Here is a 26,922-nt window from a genome sequence, read left to right on the forward strand (position 1 = left end):
ATTTTCACCCCTTCTTTACTGAGATTTCATGTTATAACCTCTGCACCTTATTCCATCCAGATTTATGTACATAAAATGCAAAACGCCAAGTAATAAACCAATGAACTGTATTCTCTGTATGTTGCTTCCTGAGTTATTCTGTACCTCACATCTTCAATAAACTGATCTTCTGTCAAACTTAAAATGTCACAACAAACCTAATTGGTAGAAAGATGCCTTTACATCAGCTGAGAGGAATTAAATTAACTAAATGTCAAAGCTTATTTTTCTGCAGCTTTATAGTCAAATAATAGTAGCATATTTAATTTGCACTGATGAAGAAACAACATTTTTATTATTAACAGGCTCACCGTAAGATAAATGCTATATATTGACTGTATTGTTGATCATATCAAACCTCAAATAACTGAGTAACTGAAATGTTTCCCTGGGTAAAGGTGCTTATAAGATAGAAGAGCCAACAATATGGATTAAACAAATATCCTAATTTGTTTGCAATAGCTTAAAATTCATACGGGGAATAAATAAGCATGGAAAAGTCTTCTAGAAAATGATTTATTAATTTGTTTATCTAATTAAAGAGTAACTCCCTTGATGCTTTACAAGCCTGCAGGTTTTTGTATGTGCCAACAGATAAACACATTTTGTTGGGATATTAAGATTCTCATTTTATTTCTGCAGTCTGTCAGTTATTCATTGTTTTTATTATAATATTCTTTTGTTTGGTTTGCCCCAAATACTGAATTATATTTTCTTTTGTACAACAATTTTGTGAGGAAAAAAAAAAGCTTTCTCTAAATCCTCAGCTTTAATATGAAAAATATGAGTAACCATAAAGCCTTACTTCAACCCAATTTCCTACCCGAGTGTAACCTCAAGCCTAAAACCTTAGCGTGAACTTTCCAACAGCTCTTGGGATGTCTGTCAGAGTGACAACAGGTCAAGATGCCCTCAAGGTCTAAAACTAACACCTGTCCTCACAGAGATGGATGAACCATACATGTATATACCAACTGTGGCAGATGTGAGGTGACAAGCTGAGGACTTTAGAAACTCTTTGAAGGTTAAACTGTTTGTTTTTGCGCAGGAATGTGAGCCGGAAAGAGAGAGAGCACTTTCATCAGGAAAAATCTGATACGGAACTGATGCTGACCCAAATGTTAAATAATTCAAACTCAAGCTGCTTCTAAAAATTAGTGCTCTTTAATTTGTGTATGTGTGTGAGTCATACGTTGGGCACATGGATGGACATAATAAAATGCACACACACACACAAATTGTAGCCATTTAGCCCAACCCCCACACACTGGCTGATAATAATGTGGGGCAGTCAGATAGACCAGATGTTTGTTGGTACATCTTAGCGTGTTTGTGTACCTGTCTGTGTGTGTTCGTGAGTGTGTGCGTTCCCAGTAGCAGGTGCATCTACTGTTTTTCCACTCATGCATAAGTAAATCAGTATTTATTCCTCTGTGAAAGTCAGAGCCTGATGTACTACACAGGCTGAACTGCTTGAAAAATCCACATTTTACAGGTAAATGCTTGGTATAGTGTTTATAATGAAACATTCACTCACTCAAAGATCTGTGTACCATGTCCCTGAGTTTGTCTTCTTTTTGTTAGTAACATTAGCACAAACATGTTTCTGAGAATCACGATTGTTTTAACCAGGCTGTTTGCTTTGTGCCGTGACCTCACAGACCAATGTGTTGCAGCTTTAGAGTACTGATGTCCAGATGGCCAGGCTCGCTGTTCCTGCTCTGAAAGTGGAGCACTGGGCTAAGCTTCCATTATACTGGCTTAAAAACACACTAATCACCCAACAACACTCTGCACCACTGCTGCTTTTAGAGGACGCCACCAGGATGCGTTTGAGTCTAATCTTAGTACTGCTCTCTCTGAGAATCAATCATCAACCGTTATCCTGACCTGAGGGGTAACGTCCCTTTAAATTGCATCTGACAAGCTTTTTGGAAGTGCATACTGCATGTAAAGGAAAACAAGTAAGAAATACTTTAGCCATAGGATTGTTACAATTCATTTGTATTTTAAGACTATGAACAGTTATAAACAGTTTTATGATAAATGACAAAGTGCCTGACTTCTTGGTCAAAAATCTATTTAATTCCTGTTAAGACTGTCACTGTTATGAAAAAGAAGAGCTCTTTATGAAGAAGAATTAGGCTCTTTTGGACAGAAACTCTTCTCCAAAGACCTCAGTTTAATACTTAAATATGAATTTTATTAACCAACTGTCTAAAACCATGTACTCTTGGCAGTGTGCCCACAATAGAACAAAGTCAATTAATTCATTCATGAGAATCGCTTCAGGTCAGAGTGGAGAAATGCCGCCACAGGGAAACACCCGCTCTACACTGTGGGCTCTTTTGGCAGAGAGCAGAGCTGCTGCTACTGCCAACCTTCATCTGCCATCCAATTCAGTGTGTGTGTGTGTGTGTGTGTGTGTGTGTGTGTGTGTGTGTGTGTGTGTGTGTGTGTGTGTGTGTGTGTAGGGCAACCCCAGGTGCCAAGGCGTGCCTGACATCTTGGCCTGCTGGCACAGTGAAACCACTGCATCACAGCAGGCCAGTAGCCCTCAGCTCAAAGCCCATATGGGCTGGTATCGCACACAGAATTGGTGCAATGACATCTTTTCCTTCAGTAAAGGAAAGTGAAAACTTTGTGTAGAAACAAGATGGTTTAGTGAAGGTCATATATTTTAGAAGGCATAATGTACAAAAAAAATAAATTTTTGACTGGAGGAAACCTTTAAAAAAAGAAATGTTTCACCACATAAAAATTGCTAAATATTCTCTGCACGATAAATATTGAGTTTTTCAGCTAACAATCAGTGAATCTATCAATTCTTCTTTGATCTTTGTTCTTATTCTTATTCAGTAACTGTTGTCAGCTGATTCAGCAGATTCAGATCTCCCAGCGTACACTTTGCCGACGTACACCAAAACACACTGGTGATCACACGCTCACAGAAAGGAAAAGAATTGACTAATTATTTACTAAAGTTATTTTGTGTACCACCTGCCTGCCAACTATGCACATTTTCTTCTCACAGTTCCAGTTGTCACGGGAAAAACAGTTTCCCTTGACAACTGGAGACTCGAGAAAAGTTTTAAAAAGTTTCTGCACGCTACCTGCAAATGGCACCAAACTCCTCACCCTCGTCTCTCCTCTATCCATGTAAGATAACAATGCAGACAATGATCAATTACACTGATTGTTTATGATGATATGGCATGTTTTATTTTGAGTTGGTCAATGTCTGAGTCAATGATAGTCTTATGATGAAAGGGCAGCAGGCAACATCAATCAGGCATCCTTTCCAGTGAGTCTGGATGGGGTCCTTAGGCAAGACCCCCTTACCCTATCTGCCTATCTGTAAGTCGCTTTGGATAAAAGCGTCTGCTAAATACATAAACAACATGAAAACAATATGAAAACAACAATATGAGTCTGGATGATATATTCTCTGGAGAGACTGCTAAATCAACTACTTGTCACAGATTACTCGGCAATTAAAACAATTATATTAGAGCATCTTATAAACAAATATCTTGAATAGGTATATTTCTTTAGAAGATCATATCGTGGACCGTAGTTTCTCCCATGACCTGAGATGTAATTCCCAAGTACTGTAACTACATGTCACAATGCAAAACTCAGTAAGTGGTCGGTCCACTTGGAATGCATCTACACGACACACAGCTTTATTCTTTGTGTCTTGTGAAAACAAATTAAAAGTGTAACAAGCTGTAATGTATTCTGGTTTGCTCATAATGCCAGCACAATGACCAGTCATTCATTTTAAAAGTTCTTCCAATCCATGTAAAAAGTCAGTTCAACTCTCATACTCATTTCCTCTAACATCTTCCCCATTTTCTGTGTTGCACTATTTTCAGTAAAAGCAGCTGTAATTCAACATTTAGCTCCCCGAAGAGGTTTGCTTTAAATTGCCATTGTTTGAAGCATGGGCAAAAACCCTGCAGTAAACAGATGCAGACACACAGTTCACAAGCGTAAATGCTAACAATAAGGTCACTTCCACAGGCTCCCCCACAGGCTCCTTGCAAGCGTTCTGTCATCAACAAATCTGACACTATTCATTCATACAAAAACACAAACAAGAACTCTGCAGAAAATCCAGCCAATGTGAACATTTGGCACCACAATGTGATTTATAAATGTATGAATATATTATTTCTAGGAGACAGAGAGAGTTTGCACATTAATGGCTTGTTTTTTTCTACCGTTTCACCAATGTGGTAATTTTGTGATTGCATGTTGCATGCAGTATTGTGAAGATGCCAATTCACAATACTGCATGCCAATTCGTCAGAAAAGAAGGAATGCCGTTATACAGTATGGTCATTGTGTCTTTTGGGTTTGCTTGTAAGTGCTGTCTCATGCCAACACAATTTGTACAAAACTAAGCATAAAAACAACTGCTTCTTGTCAACAGCTCTCTCCGACTTACTCTGAATTAGACATGCAAGTTTCTGCTGTTGTCCCACTCAAGGATTTATTCTAAAAATGTGATTTTTCAACTATAAATACTGAATTTGTTAATAGTTTCACAATACTGTAGTTCTTCCACATCCCACAGAGAGGAAGAAGAAAAAGTGACATAACGCGTCTTTGTCTGACATCAATTATACAAAGTGTCTCTGCTCAGCTTTCTTGTGTTTGTCTTAATTTGCTTCCCCTAACATGCAGATGGAGCTCAAATGCTTCATCTACACATTGTGCCCAGTTGCATATTACAGGTTTAACAGTCTGCCATCTTTCCAAACTGTCTCATCCTAGAAAAGAGCTTAGTCAGGCCGGCTTAATGATGTCACCTTTCATTTGTCCCTCTTCCCACAAGACACCACAGCTGCGTTATGCTTCTTAGGGGAATGGATGGGTGTCAGGTTATACATCTCATTGATTGTGAGTTGCCAGCTTAGCGGTCACAGTTGAGTCAGCTAACAGTTTGGATGAGCTCTTCATCATTTATCCGAGAACATGGCCCTTCAAAAAGAGGACAAGGCTTATGGATAATGCTTATGTTCACGTTTTATAATGTCCTTTAATGACAATGGGAGCCACTTCCACCTGCCCTGAGTGCCATTACACGTAATGCATCTGATGGTAGAACAGTGTCCATCTAACCAAACTGTATAATAAATATTAGTGAGGTGGTTTTTTTGAAGGCATAACATATTTTCCATTTAACCTGTCTGAAGACTCACTGGCACCATGCTAAAATCCCTACACTAATATTACATTAATGTAATTACTTTAACGGTACGTTAGTGAATATAATCACAATTTCTCAGAAGTATGCTGTTGTTAAGCATCCTCAACCACAGTAAATGCAGTATCCATCATATTTTTCAATAACCAATATAACACAATCTCTGAACATTCACTAATATAAAATTATGTATTTATGTCGATTTTGTCTATCCTACTTTCATTGTTGCTGCAAGATTATGAATTTCCCCACTGTGGGACTAATAAAGGACTATCTTATCTTATTATTAAATCACAAGCCTCCTTATGATTCAGAACACTGTCGTAGTAATAGTCTTTTAATAACAAGGAATATGAAACAATGTTCCTTTGTCAAGCTGTTAACATTGTTTTGTATGGACCTATTCAGTCATGCCAAGACTATAACAGAAAAATCCATGAGCAAGTTCAAATTTCAGCCAAGACATGACACAGAAGATGAAGTTAAAGATGTTACACCATTAAGTCTGATGACACCTGATTCTCTTCATCCTCAGCCTGAAACACAAACTGATCTCAGTGTCAGATCAACTTCTCACCATTTTTTTGCTCAATAATTTTCTTTTGTCAAAGAGAGGCTTTACATTCATGAAAGTTAACGTGACTGTATTCATTCAGACTTAGACGTCAAAGACTAATGTAATTTGGTCTGATGTGGACAGATAATAGTCTTTTATAATTAATACAAAGATGAACACAACTGGAATTCATATTCATAGATTTGATTCACAGCTCAAAGTCAAAGCGAACTTTATTGTCAATCAAGCTTACAACAGTACATTGCAAGCAGACAGAAATTTCGTTTATCTAACTCCAAATGTGCACGAGTTAAAATTTGACATACACCTAAGATATAACTGTATTGAGATTTACAACACACTAGAACATAAAGTGCAATTGATATCAGATATCAGGCATGATAGAGATATCGCTAACAGCAAACACTAACATAACAAGCAACAAACATAGACACTGTGAGCATACATTCTAGACTGTCAGTGTTTCAAGAGTCTGTGACTGTGAGCATACATTCTATACCTGTTAGCTAAAAGTTCATCTTACAGGGAAGTCAAACAGTCAGAAAACTTATAGTCAGCCTCACATATTGGAAAAGTCTCACATATTCAAGAGCCTGCATCCATGATACTCTACATCACAGTTTATAAGTTACAAACAGTAACCCCACCCACATTAAATAACTAGTTTTGTTAAAAAATATAGGTTGCGGTCCTCTCTGTCCTGCAGCTGATGCTGAATGATGAGTAGGACAGAAGGATGAAAGAATGTCTATAACAGCTACGCTATCACAAATGACCCGAGTACTCCCTTCAGAGTTCATTAATAGAAGCTAAGAGCTGAACACCTGAGAAGAGTCAGATCAAATCTTGCTGCCCTGAGAAACAGTGGACAATTTATAAAGGTTTTGGGGCTCAAGGTGTCTCAATTCATTAAAACCTCCTTAAAGTTACTACCTAAAATTAAATTTGTGTCATACAAATTATTGTATTTGTATCACTTCAAAGTATTTAAGTGCTATGAAAGCCTTGGTCTGAAAAATATAAGTCTGTATACCTGAAGTTTATGAACAAGCACAGATGTCTTATAACATAAGTTTAGGTCTTTTAGTACTTTATGGTTATTGTAGCAAATTAATAAACACAGGGTATATATGATAATACTGTAATCCTATGTGTATAATATATATTAAAAAAAGATTTATACACACTATGGCACAACACTGTGATAAACCTGCCCACATAATTCTTTCACACGCAAGCACACGCAAGCACACGCACGCACACACACACACACACACACACACACACACACACACACACACACACATTGTGGCTGAACAAAGTTAAGCAGAGCATCCAGCCTGCAGTGAGGCAGCTGCATACAGCAACTCGCCTGTCTACCGAATGAAAACACAGTGTTGTGTACACTTCAAACGGTCACGCAAGCCTTAAAAAAAAAAAAAAAAAAAACTCACAAAGCGTGTGCCTGAGACTAAGGGACTAGGGGAACTTTTGTATAAATGTGGTGGTCGTGTGTGACTGTGTGTAACGTCAGCATGAATGAGGCGTGCATTTGATGCCGGGCAATAGCATGTCCTAAAAACAGAACAGGCTATATTCAGGCAGCTTTTTATTGAATGTCACAATTAAGCATAGATGAAAATGAAAAAAGAAAATAGTTCTGGTGAAATGTGCTGCGAGGTTCTTAATGAGAACATAAAATCAGAGGGAGAGGAACTGATGCTCTCTGTTGGGCTTCCTAACATATTTTTAACATTTCTTAATTGGTAAGGTTGTCATCCAGTCAAATTTTCAACTAATTGCACTAAGATGCACTGACTTGAAAACTCTGATGTCATTTTCATGGACTAAATAAATGGTGGTAGCATATCAACTTTTCCAATTTGTATATTTTACTTACATTTAGCAACATTTATCTCAAATTATAAACTGAATTTTGGAGGTAAGCCGAAATTCTCCAATTATCTTTCTTGTCTTCTTAAAATATGATTTTTGAGTTCTGCGATGTCAATACAATGTTCCAACACAATTTGGAGGACACATGGAAAATAACTCAACATCTATCCCAATTTAGCTGCAGCTTTTTTACCCAGTCAAGTGGATTTATTTCTACAAAGTGTTTTTTGGCTTTTTCTAACCCCAGGTTGAGGAATCAATGTGTCAAATCAATTAGTAACAGCCACAGCTGATTTGTGGTAGTTATCTAATGATGGTGTTTGTTAATCATAGCATTTCCCACTGCACTCACACAGGGGACTGAGAAACTCTCACAAAATGGCTAGTAGTCTAATAAACTAGTACAGTTTTTTGCATTTACAGGATTTACAGACATTCAATTTAATTACATAATGTGCATTGTGTGCTGCATTCCACTTTCTGAAAAATATTGGTTGGTAAAGAAAATCAAGCATTTAGAGACAGAAGCAGAGCCAAAAGGAAGTAAAGAAAGTAATACTTTAATTGTATTAAAAGACACTGCAGTAAACATGTTTTCATTCACAACTTACACTGAAAGCAGTTTAGGAAGATGATCCTTCTATAAAGAGAAGAGGGGATTAATGCTAAAAAAAAGAAAAGAAAAGGGTTTCTGTTCCGACACCTCAGAGGAATATAGTAAATTTCACATGCAGTCAACAATTTCTATTTTCTGACCTCAAGCTCTTTGTATTCGTCTATGATTTCTGCAACTGTGCCAAATGTGAGTACAGGAGTTCACTGCTCAGGTGAAATTAATTTCAAATGACCTGCAAAGCCCACAAATGCAGCAGACCAACACAAACATAAGCATTTTCTATTCACAGAACATGTAACATTGATGGTTTCATTTCTATTCCAGCAACAGTGTTCAGTCATTCAGGCACATGTCACTTTTCTGGTAATGTTCTTCATGCAGACATACCCACAACAATGAAGGATAGAGCCACAGTGTGAGTCATGTCATATTGACACATGTCATGTTTCCATATTACTTCATTTTAGCCTTTAAAAAGTGTGCTGTGGTAGTGTAAAAATATACCTGCAGTCGGTGGTTGCAGCTCAAAATAAGTGGTGGACCAGAAGACAACAGGTACTATCATAAGTCTTATTACATGGTACATGATTCCAGTCCAAGAAGTCTTAGGATTGCCAAGACCTGACTGACAATCTACACGGACAGATGAAAATATCACTTCTCTACATGCATAAACCTGTTTTAATTTGATTCAAGCACTGGGGAAAAAAACAAGTGCTACACCTATTAATACAAGTCAAAACTGTACAGGAAAGGTTTGAACAGCACTGTATTCAACTTCTTTAATGATGCAGTCTGTGCACTTCTAAAAAGTAAACCCTATGTCGTAAATCATATCATATGGGCAGTCACGGCCCATTGGTTAAGGTGTTTGTCAATCAGACAGAAAGTAGGATGTTCAATTCCCAGCAAGTCCACATGTCAAAGTGTCAAAGCGTCCTTGGGCAAGACCTCACATTTAAAGGTTAAAGAAGGTGCTATCAAAGCGTGGAACATCAATTAACTCATGTGCACGCCTGTACCATCTTTTAAAGTGACTGAAGCAGTTCAGGTATGTGCAGCATTAAAAGTAATGGTTAAATATTTCCATGGTGCTCATTAAGACATCACACCTACAGTACATGTTCACTTGCTGTCAGAATAATAGAAAGCAGTGCAGTACTGTTGTATCGTATATACTGCGATGTGATTTTACAATTACATTTTTAAAAAATGAAGAAAAAATAAATAACTCCATTAAAACACTACTGTAAAAGTAACTGTGATAATCATCAAAATAGAATCCTTAATGGCTGCATTTCTAAGCTGCTAAATCATCAGATCCTGAAGGATTGCTATGATAATCCTCTCTGGTGTTATTAACTTGAGTCAAACTGCCACTTTGTTTAAAAGCGTTTCAAGACTAAATGTGATCCCTAAGAGAGAGAAAAAAGGACATGTAATAAAGAGCTATTGATGTAATGGTAGGAGGTGAAGCATGTATTGCTATAACCAGTCCAAAAGAAGGTAAGAGGTTCCATAACGAGCACCACACTTGGCCCTGAAGGGAACTGAGCTTCTTAATTAGCTGCTTGAGAATCAGAACCCGTCACCATCTGCATGAAAGATTTCTGCATCACCCTGCAACCAATGTCCATTTTGAAGCACATGCTCAAAACTTTTAATAATCTAAATCTAAACTCTGTTGTTGGTCAAGTAGAAGGTTACGAACTAAACTCCTCAAGAGACCAAAACAGAATGTGTTTAATATCATTAATCTTCACTTTAAAAATACTAATGTGCACTGATTTTATACATAAATGTCTCTTTCTGGATATTGTGCAGTATAAATACAGACATGATAAAAATGTGTATGAAGCAGAGAGCACAAAGGTTACAAGGGTTAAGTGTGCAATATTAAATCTATGGAAGCCCTCATGAATTTAGCAGCTTTCTAAATTAAAAAAAAAAAAGTTACCTTGTTGAAGAGTGTAAAAGTGTTATGGAGTGGATCAGCCTCACAATGGTAAAGAAATTATTTGTGTTAATCTTCAGAAATGCAGCTGCAGAAACACATCCAAGACTACTTAAAAACACCCCCATTAATATAAATATATGCTAATGCAGAATGTGTGGACATACACTTACAGTTCTCAGTAAGTCCCATATTCACACACATACACACCACCCATTACTGCCAGAAAGTCTAATCAGGTCACAGGAAATGTCCAGTCGACTGGAATTAGACAGGAAGAGGAAGGAGGAGTTAAAAGGAAAGAATGAAAGAGAAGATGGGAAAACTGAAAAATCGACAGAGTGCAGGTCAAATGAGACTTGGGGGGGGGGGCATAAGAGTAAATTAACTAATAATGTGAGAGATGAAGAACACTGCAATGAAAAATTAAAAAGTATGGTTTATAATTCATATTGATAGATGTTAATTCTGACACATCTTGCAGGCTGCTCCTGCATGCTCATTCACGCTTTCCTTAATATGCTCACCACAGCAATAACTCCATCTGTTGCTACACAGGAGTGATACATGTATCAGCGTTTGAGGATCTAGAGGATACAGCTGTTGTCAGTTACTTATACTCACCAATTACATTAGTTTCCTTCAATGTTTTAACATTGGAAGAATTTTTTCCTCATGTGTGGTGTAAAACATTTGGCTCCTGTGCATTTTATCAGTGGAAACACCCTCAGTGTACAGTACTGTGTAAAAGTCTTTTTTTTCTGTTGTTGGTTGGTTGTTTTTTTAAAATTAAAGAAAAAAAGAAAACTGGAGAACTACTGCTTAAGACTTCTTTAAAAATATTACAAGAAAGTCTAGAAAAGACGTGAGACTGGATCTTTTGCACAGCATGAATTAAACTGACTCATTGATTTGGGATGTACAATCCCACTGTTAATCTTACAGGTTAATATTACAAGTCACCTACATACAAGATGGAGACTGCTTTTCTCTAGATGAGACTCATATGAAATCTGGCTGGACCCTGTATGCCCTCCTGCTTTTACCAACATGGTTGATAAAGATGGTACTTTTAGTGAAATTAATTAATAAATAAATGCACATTGAAGATCACCATCTTTCTAATGCCTCTAAATAAAACCAACGTTCAACTTTAACTTTTACAAAAGATTGGAAAACCTTTAAAATAATGTGTTTATACATTCAATTTGTACATTTGAGCCCAGATCACAGCACTGTGCATTCTGGCATTAAACAAAAAGTAATAGTTTTATTCCAAACAAATTCAAGTAAATGTTGGTACATAGTGGTGGTAAAACTAATTTTACTAACTATGTCTTCTGTGTGGAACTTTTTCTTTGACAGTATTTTAAATGTAGTTACTTAAGAAAAAGGCTTGAGTACCATCTGTACCAGTACCAATTTTCCAAGGGCATCCATGCATAGCTTGTGTTTCTACCAGTAGATGCTGCACATGAAATCATTGAGCATTGTCAGAATCAAATGTCCTGTGGTAGATTGGTAGATTGCTAAAAAATGTGTTGAAAGAGAAACAGCCAATGGAAAACTCCAACACTCCGCTTTCATAGTAAAGCTTTAGCCATTAGCCTTAATGCCACCGTAAGCCCATATAACTGGCAGACTGTGAAAAGTGTACTGGCTCCAGAGCAGCTCATTGACCTTTTGGCGTGTTCCTAGTTCCCATCAAACCTTCAACCACTCAGTGAGGCCCATTACCAGTCCATTATAGTAATTCAATGAGATGCTGTCTGCAAGGTACCCTGCAGGTCACACATACACACACAAACACTCAAGCAAACTCAGACATGCATGTCCAAAGTCTATAACAACTACTGAGGATAAAGGACAAACTAAGACTTTAACACAAAATCCTTTACATAGCTATAAAACAGCAAAATCGCGAGTCTTAAATTAATTCTGGAGAGTGTCTTCATAGGCACATATAAACACTTTTACAGTGTTCATTTGATATTGGTGATTTTGCTTCATTGTTCATCTGCTTCAATTCCAAAATGTATTGCTGTCAAGAAATAAACTCAAATCAACAGACTGATTTAGAGTTTTTTTCCTTCGTGTTTTTTATTCCATTAAAGAAAAAAAAAAGAAAAGAAATTTGTGGAAATGCACCATTTTCACCATGGTGTATAATCTCAGAGCCAACTACAAGGCACAGGTGCCAAGGCCCAATCCCAGTTGAACTACTGACTGATCCCTAAAATAAAAAGGGCACATTGCCTCTGCAAGCTGGATCGGTATTGCCAAACCAAATTAGGGCAGAAAGGGGAGCGATTGGGATTTAGCTTAAATTCCATGATATAGACTTTTTTTTTCATTTAAAAAAAAGAATCCACTATCACCACATTAAATACATTTTACCAACAGTTTCTGGTAGTAATTCATTCTGCACTTTATGGTTTAACGTGCACCTTTACACCAAAGACACACCTATACTATAATTCAGTTTTCTTTAGGTGTTGATCCAACATGTGATACCACAGCACCTTACAAGCAAGGAAACCTCCGATTAAATTTACTGGCAAAATCATATATAATTTCCTTTCAAGAAAGATGTGCCTTTAAAACCAGTTCCATACAATATCTAAATCAGTCATATGATAGTTAGTTGTTGAAACATGTTTTTTGTTTCCACATCAAAAGGAATACAAGACCCCCTTTTACAACCTCTTGTCAAATACGTACAGCAGTAGACTCCAGAACCCCATGAACCTGTACAAGGTAAACAGGTATGTTTGATGGATAGAAGTTTGGGCATTTAATTGAAATGGATGCTACTAAAATGGAACACATGATAAACAAGTTGATATTAGGCCGTAATACTTGCTAATTAACCTTTAAATTAGGCTGAAAGTCAAGGGAGAAACGCTTAAAACCTCAGCAGTGCTGCATGTTTCCCCCAGAAATCAAAGATAATATTTATCTTTTGTTCTGTGTCATGATAATACAAAAAATATTTTTTTAAATGCTGCCGTTTCTTTTGATTTCATCATTGATGTCTCCGAGGTCCAATTTTTCCCTCTTTCTTACTGCTGAACAAACACACACTGACGCTACTTCAGCTCATATGCAAACACAAGGCAACTGCTCGAAAACTCATTCAAGGATGCCCTCATGTCTGCTTTCCCTGTGCAAGTACATAAACAAGTAAACACATAATGTACACCCACAACCTGAATTCACAAAGTGAAGAATGGACCCAACAAAATCCATGGTCAAAAATGCATTTAACACTCCATCCAATTTATATGACTGAATAAGCAGGCAGTGGAGGATAAGCTTCAATGGGTTAAGGGGAATGTGCAAAGAGCTCAAAGCCTGGAAGGTTCACAACATTACACATACAGTACTGGCTGCTTCAAGCATGTGAATGAGCATATGCTTTATAGGAGGAGAAGCTGATATCACATTTTGTAACCCAGAAAAAAATAGGCACTTCTGGATTAAAAAATAAATTTGTAACTGTTTTCCATAAACCACAGTTTCTGGCTAAATACCCAACAACTCACTTAAGTCCTGCTGTCTTCTTTATTCTTAGGTTCAAGACAGTTCAAAACAATGCACGCATGCCGACAGCGAAACATGTCGATCTTTCTGTATCACTCACACCCACACAGGCTCTATATAGTGTGCAGGCTGATGGTCTCAGGTTGAGGTCTGAGCATCTTGTGTCACTTACTAACTGCACTCTTCTGGTAAGACACTGTTGGTGCTGCTGTGTACAGAATTATCTGGGCTCATCTTACAGACTCTTGTTGAGCAGTTTCTTTTCAACTGCAACGTACACTTGCTATGCTGAATATACAGTATATATTTTTTTCCACATAATTTGCAAGGCATCTTCTTACTAGCTCTGGAACTATTGTTTACTTCTGGACCTATTTTCAGATCTTCCATCTTAGAAAGTGGCAATGACAGTTGTAACAGTAGCTTTGTAATGTTCCTTTAGGCCATGAAATTTGGGCTTTAGTTTGTGGGTTTTAAACTTCTCCAGGAGAGTATATTCCTCCTTTGAGTATTTTTTCTTCTTTACTTTAGCTGGCTACTCTGTATTCTTTTTTTCCTTTGAAACACATGGATCCAGAGCTGCTTTTTGGACCAGTTTAGATCAGCCAAACAGATGAAAGTGAGACACTTCTTTTCACCATCACATCATTTACAGGTTTCCCCAAATTATGGGCTCTGCTTTGCAACTAACTAAAAATAATAAAATGGCTTTCTTCAATCACTTGCTGAATATAAAATCCTAACTGACAGGGCTCTTTTCCTGTTTGACAAAAACTTTAATCAAAGTTGATCTTTGGTACAACAAATGAGAGTAAGACTCGACTTTGCTTGAAAGACAGAGAAAAACAGCTTTGTTCTAAGAAGTGATGATAACTGAAAGTGACGGGGAACTCGATCCCAATCTGATAATGACTAAATAAGAACGTGCAGATGAAAAAGCTGAGCTTGATGGATGGAGCAAAGCAACAATCCCTTCTATTAATAGCATTTCTATTTGAAATATTCATTAGACAAAGTGAGGGATGGGTAGAAGGTAGGAGGAACATAGGAAAAAAATACAGATTTATCTGAGCAAGGTAAACAGAGTGAGACTGAGGCAGAGAAAATACAAAAATGAAAAAAGAACTTAAAGGAGAGGGAGAGTCAGAAAGAAATGAAGGAAGAGACAGATAATTGGACCATAGCATCTGCCCCCCAGCCTGTGGTGTCACCAACCATTTGTGTCCTCTCCCATGCAGGGAGGGAGTCAGAGAGGGTAAAAACACAAAAATTAAATCATACAGACAGAGAATCTTTCCTCAGCAACACAGGAATAAATACAGATGTTGAATCAATGAGAAGGCGTTTAACTTTGTGCCTGAATCAGTAATTGTTTCTCTCACCTTGGTGTCCAAGTTTATTAAAACATAGCCCTGGTTTTGTGTATGGAGACACTGACAAGCACGAATCACTATTGAAAAAGCCAAAGAATAGATGGTGGGCGGCAAAACAAAATGTGTGCAGTAGGAGTTGGGTCATGCAATATGAGTCCAAAGGGGATATGTTGTGAATTAAATAGAGAACTATTAAAGTTTTATTGGACTTGATATTGAGAACATTTGTTTATCTAATTATTTTTTTCCTTTTAAACTTTAGGTAGTGATTTATTATCCATTTTTAAAATGTGCTGTCATGCTCTTCCATTATTCTCTCTCATTATCCTTCTGTATTTGGTGAACCAGCTCATACACACTACAAGAGAATTCAACACAGGAGGCCACAAATCCAAATGAAGAAATAGTAACTTTTCCCATTTGGTCTCTGACTGCTTTGTAATAATGTTTACAGCACCATTTCTTTGTCATGGGAAAATCAATTCACTCTGGTTAGGGTCATTTTTCTCCTGTCCTGGACATGTCCAATGAGCCACTCTCCAAATAGTACTGTCTTAATCTGTAATCAATAGACCTGGAGAGAAAGAATTTGTCGACATTGTGAAAAGTTTGACTATTGAGCATACTTTGGACCAGCTTCAGAACTGCAGAGCAATTAAACTTGTAGACCTTTTTAAAGCACTAATCAATAGAGAGACGAGCTGGTATTATTTCAGGAAACGATGCTCTGAGATGTCTGAAACAGCTGACAACTAACTTCTAATCACAAGGAAGGAAATAAAGTTAAAAGCTAAGGCAGGTTAGAAAGGGATGTTTAAGGGACAGATATATGAGATGGGAGAAAAGCTTGAAAAAAAAAATGTAGACACGAATGCTGATTTAAAAACTGAAATCAAACAAAAAAGGGAAAATGTTTCAAAGGATTCATCTGACACCAGTATCTTTAGCTTTCAAACACACGGCCCTTGACGAGGGAACAGACCAAATTAAGTCACTTTTACCATTTCAGTTAAACAACTTTTGTAAAAGTGCTTTTTTAAAAAAAAAACTACACAGTCAGAGGAGACCAAAGCCAGGGGGAGAAGAATACTGACGGAGAATTGACTTGTTGTGATCCAGAAATGGTCTCATCTATCTTTGGAGCACTTATGCAAATCATTTCCAACCTGCTTCAGTTAGGAGCATAACAAGGCCGGGACGCTTTCTTCTGAGCACTTAACTGTGTGACGAGCATTTGCTAAGCTTGAGGGATCTGTTCATAGTCAGTATTTCCATAGTGTTTCCAAGAAAAAGGATGAATACCCCCAAGAAGAATCAGGAGTTTAGGGCATCAGGAGGGACAATTATGTTGGTGTTGAATTAGTATTTATGCAAGAAGCAAACAATAAAGTAGGATGTGAGGTGATGCTATTTTCAAGCAACATGAGTTTTAATGTGTTGTCTAACATCACATCAAATTTACCCCAGTACACCACTGATCACCTCCCATTTCCACACACATTTTATTGCTTTTGCCATTTTAAACAGGCTATCACAATTATTTCTGATTTTAGATATCCCCGTATGCACGGTTACTGATTGCTGTGCACGACTTGCATCGCAAATAATCTGCAAACACAAACCTGTCACACCAACCAACCTGCAGTTTATCCCCAGTAGCTTCATCTAATCTTCCCTGGTCTCTCTCATCTCTCCACTCATTTGCATGTCCACTCAAAATACAGATGGATAAGGTCCCTTTGAATCGATGTTAAACTGTTTGAAATTATGATTAATAAATTATTATTAATTTCTTTTAAAACTTTCAGACTAATCCCTCTGTGCTTTTTAATACATCATTCGTCTGTGCTAATTCTCTTCTATGTATAATTAGGGTTATGGTATGGATCAGGCCGCTATGTAAAGTTTGTCCTCCATTATTTCGCCATCATTCGTTCATAAATAAATCCACTGATTCTCACTTCTGGTGACATCAGAAGAATCTCAACACAGCTTGCCTGTTTCAACAAAGGTTCAAGCAAATGATTCACTTAAAATGAAAGATAACTTGCCAACATGTTCACATGCACACGTCTCACAGTGCAAAATCCTATCTATCCGTCTCTTTTTTTTACTTTATATGTACTCATGTGGCACAGTTCACTTTGTGATTGTTCTGAATGGACAATATGAAACTTTGACACCATTTGTATGAATTGTTTCTACAAATAAAATCTATGCTGCTTTAAACCTAGATTTAGATTTGACCAACTCCTCTTGCCCGGCTGGTGTGGTACTTTTAAAAGAACTTAACTCAGTTCGTGCATTTGATTTTTCTGAACAGTGATAAATCAGGGATCATGGTTATGTTGTTAATGGAATTTCTGCCAGTTTTGCTCATTTGACAATGGTTACTGGCCTGTCTCATTTCACTATTTGTGTAGAAAAACCAGCATCCTGTAAACACATCTACTACACATTAAAAACTAGAATAAGTGTTTTCCCACCTTTCTTGTGTAATGACATAAGAAGCTTTGAAGCACAAATACAGTAAAAGGAAACCTGATCATAACCTTGATCCTTTTGTCTATGAAATTATTTTTGGAACACTATTTCTGAATATGATCATACCGTTTTTCACCACTATGCTTGATATGGCTGAATTGTTTAGCAAATGTCAGGAATTAATTCATGGACTAACTGGTGATATGAAATCAATATGTTTGTGTTTTCAGTGATTGGGCTGTTTCTGATCCGCCTCCCTCTTCTGAAAGGAAGCTAGGAAGTTGGACCGTTGTTATGGCGATTATAGAACCAGTCTTGCCAGGGTGTCCGCTGAAACAGAGTGTAACCATAACAACGACGGAACTCTCCTCTAGAATGCTGCTGTGTTTAAGACCCTTGAGACACACGAATACTGACGCGCATACACTCACGCATACACCCACTGGCTGAAGGCCAGTAAGAGATGGAGCCCACACCCACACCAGAGGGAGAGGAAAGTTTCCCTGACATGTGAACCACACAGTACAACTTTTACTTACTCTCATATAAACAAATCTATGCTCTGCGCATATAAAGCAGATGACAAGCCTGTGCTAAGAACCACTTTCCTGATAACCAGATCTACAGGAGGTGATAGAAAAGGCAGGAAAAAATTAACAAAGATTGACAAGATGAGCCCAAGTTATTTCAGGAAGGGAAAAAAAGGGTCACATGAATGTTTCAGGAGATTTTCAGATTTAAGATAAAGGCAAATAAAAACAGGAGTTACAGATGGAAGCAGCAGACTGAGGAGCAGGGAAAGAGGCAGAGAGGCAACATAACTGTGACAGAGATGGATATTAAAGTAAAGAGAACCTAAGAGGAGAGTTCAACAAAGGAAAAGAAAAAAAAGGGGCGGGGGGGCTACTGAGTCTTTGGTGGGTTTCTAATCTCAAAGCTTGGGCCATGACATGTACAGTTATGCTAAACCAATATGCTCAAAGATGTGTAGTAAAACTTAATTTACACATCACCATCAGCCACACAAATGTTATATATGCATAAGGCAGCAATACATCCAGAAACATGTAAAACAAACACACCCAATCCAGAAGTTTAACACAGAAACAGATACTCTCTTGCTTGTACACAGTGACACTTACACATGAGTAGGGACTTTTTAGATCAACCAGATGTTTTGCAATATTCCACAAATATGTAAATAATGTTACCATCATGAAGAAAAGCAATTAAATGGACATTGTCATCCATCACTAAGGGGCATTAGGCTCTAAAGTCCTGTTGCTTTGCACATAATCCTGTGGAGCTTCCCTCCTTTGGCTTCCTGCCCTACTGTTACTATGCGTAAAAGTTTCCAAAAGCAGTGCAGCCTCTTTTTTTTCAGTTTTAATTTTGGCCCCCATGCTGTAAATCATACACTATAATCTGTTGGCAGTTAATAAGTGCAGAGTTAGTAACCATCTGACGCACATACTGTACCAACATACAGCAGCTAGTTGTTTGTGATGAACTTCCCTCCTACATATGAAACCCTGCAACATTCTTGTCATGACTTCGTCTTTCAGTTTCACCAGTGGGAAAACAAAAAAAGTGAAGGCCAGGATACATAAAGGAATCCTCTCCTGCACCCAATGATTGAATGGGTGTGTTTCAGCACCGCGGACAGCAGTCAGCATCTCCAAAACTCCAGACCTAAACTCTTTAAGTATGTTTATGTTTATGCATCCAAAGCGACTTACAGGTAGGCATGTAGGGTAAGGGGGTCTTGCCTAAGGACCCCTACTGGAGTCATGCAGTGGATTTGAACTCAGGTCTCCCACATGGAAGGTGGCAGTCATACCACTACAATATCCAGTATAGAGCCACATTGCAAGCTTACCAGTAAAACTACAGAAGAATGGGAAAATAAAGTGCTAGCTGTTTTTAAAGGTATCAACTCCTTTCCATAAAAGATAATACTCATTTTCTCTATTTCCAACATAATCCATCTCCTTCCTGTCACTACTACTGCCATAACCTTAACCTTGCAAGTGGTAGTTCTACACCATTTCTATGCTGTGGTCTACTGGGGCAAATTACTTAAAACTCAACCCTATTCAGAAGGATGGTGCTGAGCAATCTACATGCAGGTAAGAGAGGGAGAATTTTGTCAAAACTCCTCTCCATCATAATCTCCCTTTCTCTACACTGGGTCTGTTGAACTGAGAGGAGTGCATGCAGACTACAAATCTCTAAACGCTCAACTGAACGTCACAGGAGGTCATTTTAATCATAGAAATGACAGTTTTTGCAAATATATACCAAAGTCAGCGTGCCTGCATGCATCGTTTCATGGACCAGTTATCAGTTATCATATCACTCGATAAACTCAAGTGTGAAACAGCCATAGATTCACGGAAGGTTAAAACTTTGCAGGGCAGGGGATCCGATTAGATTGGTATGAACAGTAACATCAACTGTGGACAAATGGAAGAGGATCAGTGTACCAGAGAAAAACCAGCAAAGCGTACAGAGAAAAAAAAAAAGAAAGTCAGACAGAGAACAACTATAAAGTAAATGTTAAGCTCAGCACAAAGAGAAAAGACACATTCACAATGTAAAAATGACATGTATGAGGAAATTATCCGTTACAGACAAAATGTTGGGCATGTAGCTTCTTGTTTAATAATTTCAAAGTTCACTGCCAGTACATATCAGTGATTAAGCAGATGTGGGCTCACTCTGTTATGCTTCAACAGCTGTAGATGGACACAAAATGGCAGACCAATGCAAGAGATAATCCTATTAATCAAGATAAACCCTAAAAAAAAAAAGTTGGGTCTTCATAAGATTTGGCTGATTCTCAATTAATGTGATTTTGAGTGATTTTTAACATTAACTTTAAAAAGTACAAAAGCAAAATAAATAAATATCCAAAACTTTTTTTTTTAATTCAGCTTTTATAAATTTAAAATATTTTAGAAGTATGTTGCTGACCTAAAATGAGTGTATAGATTTCAGTTAAACGGGTATTGTCACATTCTGTTTCCCTTTACATTTTACACAGTGCCCCAAATATTTTAGAAAAGCTGTGAGACCTGTATTGGACAAAGTTCAGAAAATGGATGGATTGGTTAGAAACAGAGTACAGCTGAACGCAGTCCCTCCTGCCCCCCTCCCACTTTAGAGTCGTTTGGTACATTTCAATGGCTGCTATTTTCACTGTAATGTAGCCATTACAGCACAGAGTCCTAACAATCAGGCTTGAACAGTATCTGTGAGAGTTACTTGGGCTTTCCAGAGTAGGGAAAGAACAAGAATGAAAGAGAATGATTGCTTGTTTCCCACCTCGGCAAAGGGAGTATAATACAACACACAAGCCTTCAGAACAAAAAAGGACTAATTTAGTAAAGAGATTCTGTGTGATGTGTGGTTGTTAATTCCCTGCTTTGAGATGTGATTAGAAGGCAACACTAATACCCTGAGGAAAAGAGGAGGGAAAGGCGGAGTGAGCATGGAGCGGGTGCAAAGGCAGTTAACTTGTTCTGCTGTCACTTTCCACAGGCAAAGTGGGCATTTTAGTGAAAGAGTAATGAAAGAACAGAGGTAGAGCATAGTTACAGATACATACTCTGACATAAAACTTTAGGCGGCCGCAGTAAGCATCAGCACGAACAAGAATTTAAAAACGAAAAAGAAAGGCACAAAACAACATGACATGGTTTGCTTTCATGGGACAGCATAATATACAAGCTACTTTTTCTATCAGAAAATGAATATATGTAAATATGAAAACAGTCCGTAATAGTTTGGATTTAAACAGATCAAGCCCACCAATACATCAAGTCAGGACCCATTTTATTTTTTTTTTTAATAATCTAATTTTAGTTTTAAGTTATGACATGAAAAGTCATCTCTTTAAAAATGGTTAAAGATTTATTTTCTCAGAAGTTAAAGAGGTGTTATTCCTGCATCCAGAAACAAGCTTTTTTTTTTTTTTTTTTTTCACTTTGATCAAGATGTCATACCTCGTCTCTCCTCCTGGAGTGACAGATGAACATGGCAACAACAGCTGGTCCAAAATAAATAGGTCAACGTGAAAACTGACAGAATAAAAAAGGTGCAGCTCTGGATTTCAGAAGAACATCATTTACACTTAAATTACTGTCAGTGTGACCCAGTTCTGGCAATGTTTTTTTGGCATGTCTTTTCATGTGGCAGCACAGTGTGCAGTGGTTGGTACTGTTGTCTCACAGTGAGAAGTTTCTGGGATACAACCTGCCGATAGGCTTACTGTGTGCAGTTTGCATCAGAACACCCTGTGCGGGTGTTCTCTGACGCTTGAGTTTCCTCCTACAGTCAAGACATCCATCTTAGTTAGACTGTAGATGGATGAAAATCACGGTTGGCCACAGGTGCACAGGATCATGACAGTTGGGTGTCTTGGGTCAAAGGGTTAAAGTCCTCAACACTAGTGTGTGTGTGTGTGTGTGTGTGTGTGTGTATATTTTTAGTCAGACGAGTTTTTTTTTGAAGCCATGGACTCTGGAAAGGGACACAAAAAAAACAAAAAAACCTCCAATTTCAGTCTAGTTGCAATTCCTAATGTTGTTGGACTTTGCAACTTGTATGACAAATTTGATTTAAAAATAAAAAAAGACCTACAGTGGCTGATAAAAGTTAATCCCTTTAGCAGGTGCATTTCATAACAAGTATGCCTGGGATGTCACAGATTTGTCCATCTGTGTGTGTTCTGTGTGAGTGTGAGAACTGAGTGTTGTGCAGCGCAGCCCTGGGGGAGGTGAAGCTGCATTCAGGAACCTCTATGAGCACCACAAAGCTGCATTCATTCAGCTGAATAGCTGTTTTCTACAACCAGGCACTGGTCATCCCAACCCTATTGGAAAGCCTCTATGAGTTACCACTCTCCCTGCCTTGGTATGCAAAGCTTTATCCAGCAAAATTACAAATAGTTGGATTAGCAAAAGCCACGGAACACCTTTGCAAGAAAACACTGATGGGATGCACTACTGTTCAGTTCCAAAGGATGACTGGTTTTTTTTAAAGATTTTCTTGACCTTCCATCCCTGAATTAAATGGGGGAGTAATCAATTCCTGCTGCCTTTCATCTTTTGCTTGTACCTGTTCAGTTGCTACTTGACTTTGATATGCCAAATATAATTTACCGTCATTCTGGAGAAAAAGTTTTTTTTTTTGCAGTAATAATTTGCATATGATGTGCAGCACACACTGGGTGGAGACAAACCTGATACAGTCTACACAGAAAAATACTATAAAGTTTAGGTTTTACAGAATCAAATCAAAAATTGATTGAGTTTAAAGAAAAACTGAGGTATCTTTGTTTTTTCTATTATTCTAATAACTCTTTAATTCTCCTAATAGAGTGTTAATAACTAGTTATTAACAGGATCTACATTGATGATTGATTTTCACATTTGTGAGAGAAAAATGTGATGCCTTGTGTGATCTCTTAATGTTCAGTGTGATAGAGAAGCAGTATTTATAGATGCCTTCCCATACTACTACATTGTTAGATTATGCTGCTGGTGTCCTTGTATCATGTCTGCTGTAATTTTGTACTGTGAAACATTTTAAACTGCAATGCAATTCCAATTATGATGTTAGGGGAGTAAATCAAGCAAACATAGTTGGACAGCAAGGAATAAATAAATAGAATAAAAAGAGAAAGCTTCTCATTCAAATTCAGAAAATGTCTCATTCCAATTAACAAAGTGCCAGAGTCATGATTCCCCACATTGACTTTCTGTCAGCAGAGTCCCACTCCCTCCCACTGCAGAATATTGGTGTAGAGTTTCGCCTAATCGGTCACTTGGAAGGCCCAGGCAGCAGTCAGTCGATAGCGCTGAACATTCGGGGCGGGAAGAGGCTGGCACCTCATGTCAAACACTTATGCTAATTTTGTTGTATTGTGCAATTTTAAATTGATTTTCACACCATTTTTAGCTGCATGGGAGGTCAGACCCATTTAATGAGGAAATGTTTAATGATTCAAGGAAGCAATTTTTCCATTAGATGCTCAAAATCTCGGAGTTATTAAAACAGCAGTGGTGAAGATTGAACATTATCATGTAGTCCTCTTCTCTGGGTATCAAACCAATTAAAGAGTCAAGAAGCTGACAGATGCATCACCATCTGAAGGACTGTAGTGATTTCCTGAAGAGCTGACTCAACATGACCCAGAGCTGAATCATACTTAAGGGTGTAGCTGCAATGTAGGAAGCAATACTGTGCTCGTCAAAGAATTCAGAACAGTGTAGACAGCCTTATAAGCATTCCAACAGCAACATGATTAGTAAACTTTAGATATGGCATGATTGACTATGGCAGAAAATCAACTGGCAGCCCAGGCTAAGATGATTGCACAGGAAATGTTTTCATGATGGCAGATACACCTGTCAGGATCCATGAATTAAATGTCAGAAGTTGTAAGCCACAACTATGTTTTATTACCCTATATGATCATTTCCCTATAATATAGTAATTCCACACAATGTCTATGGTAAACCTACTAAAGGGGGTGTTGACTTGAAAAAGAAGTTAATATGGCTGAACTTTAACTAAAACATTATTAACAAGATAACCTGTTGCATGTGCAACTACCAAATATTTGAAGGAAGTATTGAGTCAAAGGTAGAATACAATACAAAAGAAAAAAGCTGAGTAAGAAGTCAGCCAAGAGGTGTGGAGCAGTGACAGCTTCAAAGGATTAGGTGCAGTAATAGATGTAAAGGGGGTGGAGTGCATAATAAATGGAGTCACAAAATAATTGAATTGTGTATTTTTGGCCCCTAAACCACCAACTCTCCTCTGAAAACATTCATTGTCATTACAATGCTTTTCAAGTCCAGCTGATAAATCACCGTTGCCCTGCTGTACTCTGTACTGCCCATTAACACAGCATCCTGCTTCCCCTTGTTGCATCCATTTAACCCATCTGACCCCTTACCATGGTTACAGTTTCTATATTCAGACATAATCAAGTGTATACTTAAGACATCACAGTCCCTTACTTCAACAAATTGGTCTTTGTCATATCGTGCTTCAGTTATGGTTGACAGCTCACTGTGCTATAAGACTTTCATGGTCCACGCATATAAGAGGACAAGTACCACAGACCATAAACATATCACACTGAAAATGCTGATACAGACAACACAAGATATCAGAAACTATGGTCAGTAAATCAATTTTCAGTTAACTCTGTTACCATATAACTAGCAATATATTATAGAATACTGTGGATAGTGCTCAGAAACATCAAATATAGTGGAAATACAATAACCTATCCACGCAGTTCACTGACATCACTTTAGAACTCGAGGTTTTCTGTTCACATCACCATTCAACATCAAGTCATCCGTGTTGCAGAGGCAGTTGAAAGCATCTCAGCGACAGCAGTTATTTTGTGCTAAGAATAATGCGAAGAAAAAGATTTGCATTGGTCAACTCAGCATGACACCCTCGTCAGAGTCACGGTCCATCTTTGGCTCTAGGGCACGCAGCGGTACATAAACAGATAAATATCACTGTTCTCACTCACCAACACCGATTTTTTCGTCCTCTGTCGGCGTCCACATGATGCCCCGCAGAAGCAGAAATTCCCTACAAAGTATATTCACCCGATGCGTCGCTTCATGGAAATCCCACCGAGATATCACCCATAGAGTGGGACAGAGAGAAGAGGACAGCCGGGGAGAAAAGTTTAACTCTGGATGGTGGGAGGCAAAAAAACTAGTGTCTTTAGATGTCGACGGAGAAAACAGTTGATTTTTTTAAATGATGAGCTGAAGATACGACGTTTTATCTCGTCAGGTTGGGGTGACGCATGGCGCAATATGTTTGTCCATCTCTGCTGGTCTACTGCGCTCTGCTGGGGCAAACCTCCGAGGAAATCTGCTGAACAGGCGTCACCGAGATTTGAGGCGACATAGGAATACTTCCACAGGGGCGGGAATACTATTAGTCAAGCTGAGGGCTACTCTTTTTCATTTATTTAGACCGCGACATACTCCAAAAAAAAAAAACGAAAAAAAACCCCCAACATGTATCGTGTTTTCAGCCAAGTTTTTTCAAAGCCTCGACTCTTGCCTTGCAGGAATCAGTACAGGATCTCTTGTCCATCTTTTTTTCATTTGTTATTATCCTAGTTAGGCTGAGTGCATCAATGCGTTTCAAAGTAGCAACAGCAAAACCCGTCCTGAGCAGATAAGGAGAAAGAGACAGTCCCGTCTGCGTTTGGTGCAAGTCTGAAACGAGCGGGGAGTCGTGCGCAGCAGCGTGGAAGCCTGCATCAGTTTAAGAGGATCAGGATGGAAGAGGTTACACGGTCAAGGAAGGGAGATAGTAATGTTTGACTGGGCGAGTAGTGTCTGCGCCACCCGATCATTAAAGGTTTTCACCAGTGACATGACGCAAGAACAAAATTGTCACATAGGGTGAGCCTTCAACATGTATGTGCGAGGGGCGTTCACACTGACGCAGGAAATATTAACGTACTTTGGGAGATTTTCATGCTCGACAAACATATTTAATCAGATTTAACATATAACAAGAACCATGATGCAAAAGGAAATAATGTAGCTCCGCAGGCTCAAACATTTATGATAACCTCACGTGATTCATGAACCATGACATGACACCACAGTGACATAATTGATTTAATTTTGTTAGAAAGAGTGATTTCCAGTGTCCCACTAACAGAGGCATATTTACATGCATCTACATTTTGGTGTTCAATGAAAAGTTCCATAAAGACTTGTTGTATTGTGCCACCTGGTGGACACTTTTGAGTAGTACAACAACTTTTTTTCATGGCGCATTATTATCTTATTAAAACAAACTCGCACTGCTTCGCTGAATAATGTTGTAACCATGGTGATCTCCAGGAAAAGACTGATTATTATAAAAGATTAAAACAAATACTTTGAAGATAACAAAAAAAGAGCTAATTTTCTACTTCCTGCTGTCTCTGGAGAAGATGAGTATAGGCCTCTACTGACTAATGGAATATAAGGACTCAGCTAATTTAACTTGGGCCACTTCCTACTTTGTAGCCTATGGTTATGCCAAAGCAGTCAGCGTAAATCCCTTATACACTCACTGGCCACATTATTAGGTACACCTTTCTAGTAAAAGGTTGGACTCTCTTTTGCCTTTAGAACTACCTTAAAGCATCACACGGTTGCTGCAGATTTGTTGGCTGCA

At 38.0% G+C, this 26,922-nt stretch overlaps 1 protein-coding gene across 6 annotated transcripts in view; it reads right to left on the reverse strand.

Annotated features, from left to right (window-relative positions):
* Positions 1-26,001, reverse strand: part of LOC140303001 (dedicator of cytokinesis protein 3-like) — a 172,608-nt gene extending 146,607 nt beyond the window's left edge. For all 6 annotated transcript variants that reach the window (XM_072381560.1, XM_072381559.1, XM_072381562.1 and 3 more), the window contains exon 1: positions 25,259-26,001. In XM_072381560.1, the coding sequence (XP_072237661.1) occupies positions 25,259-25,295 (37 nt within the window). In that variant the 5' untranslated portion in view covers positions 25,296-26,001. The remainder of the gene's footprint in view (positions 1-25,258) is intronic.
* Positions 26,002-26,922: the final 921 nt, after the last annotated feature.

Source organism: Leuresthes tenuis, unplaced genomic scaffold (genome assembly GCF_036924035.1).
Source record: "Leuresthes tenuis unplaced genomic scaffold, fLeuTen1.0.hap1 SCAF_3, whole genome shotgun sequence".
Taxonomy (NCBI): domain Eukaryota; kingdom Metazoa; phylum Chordata; class Actinopteri; order Atheriniformes; family Atherinopsidae; genus Leuresthes; species Leuresthes tenuis.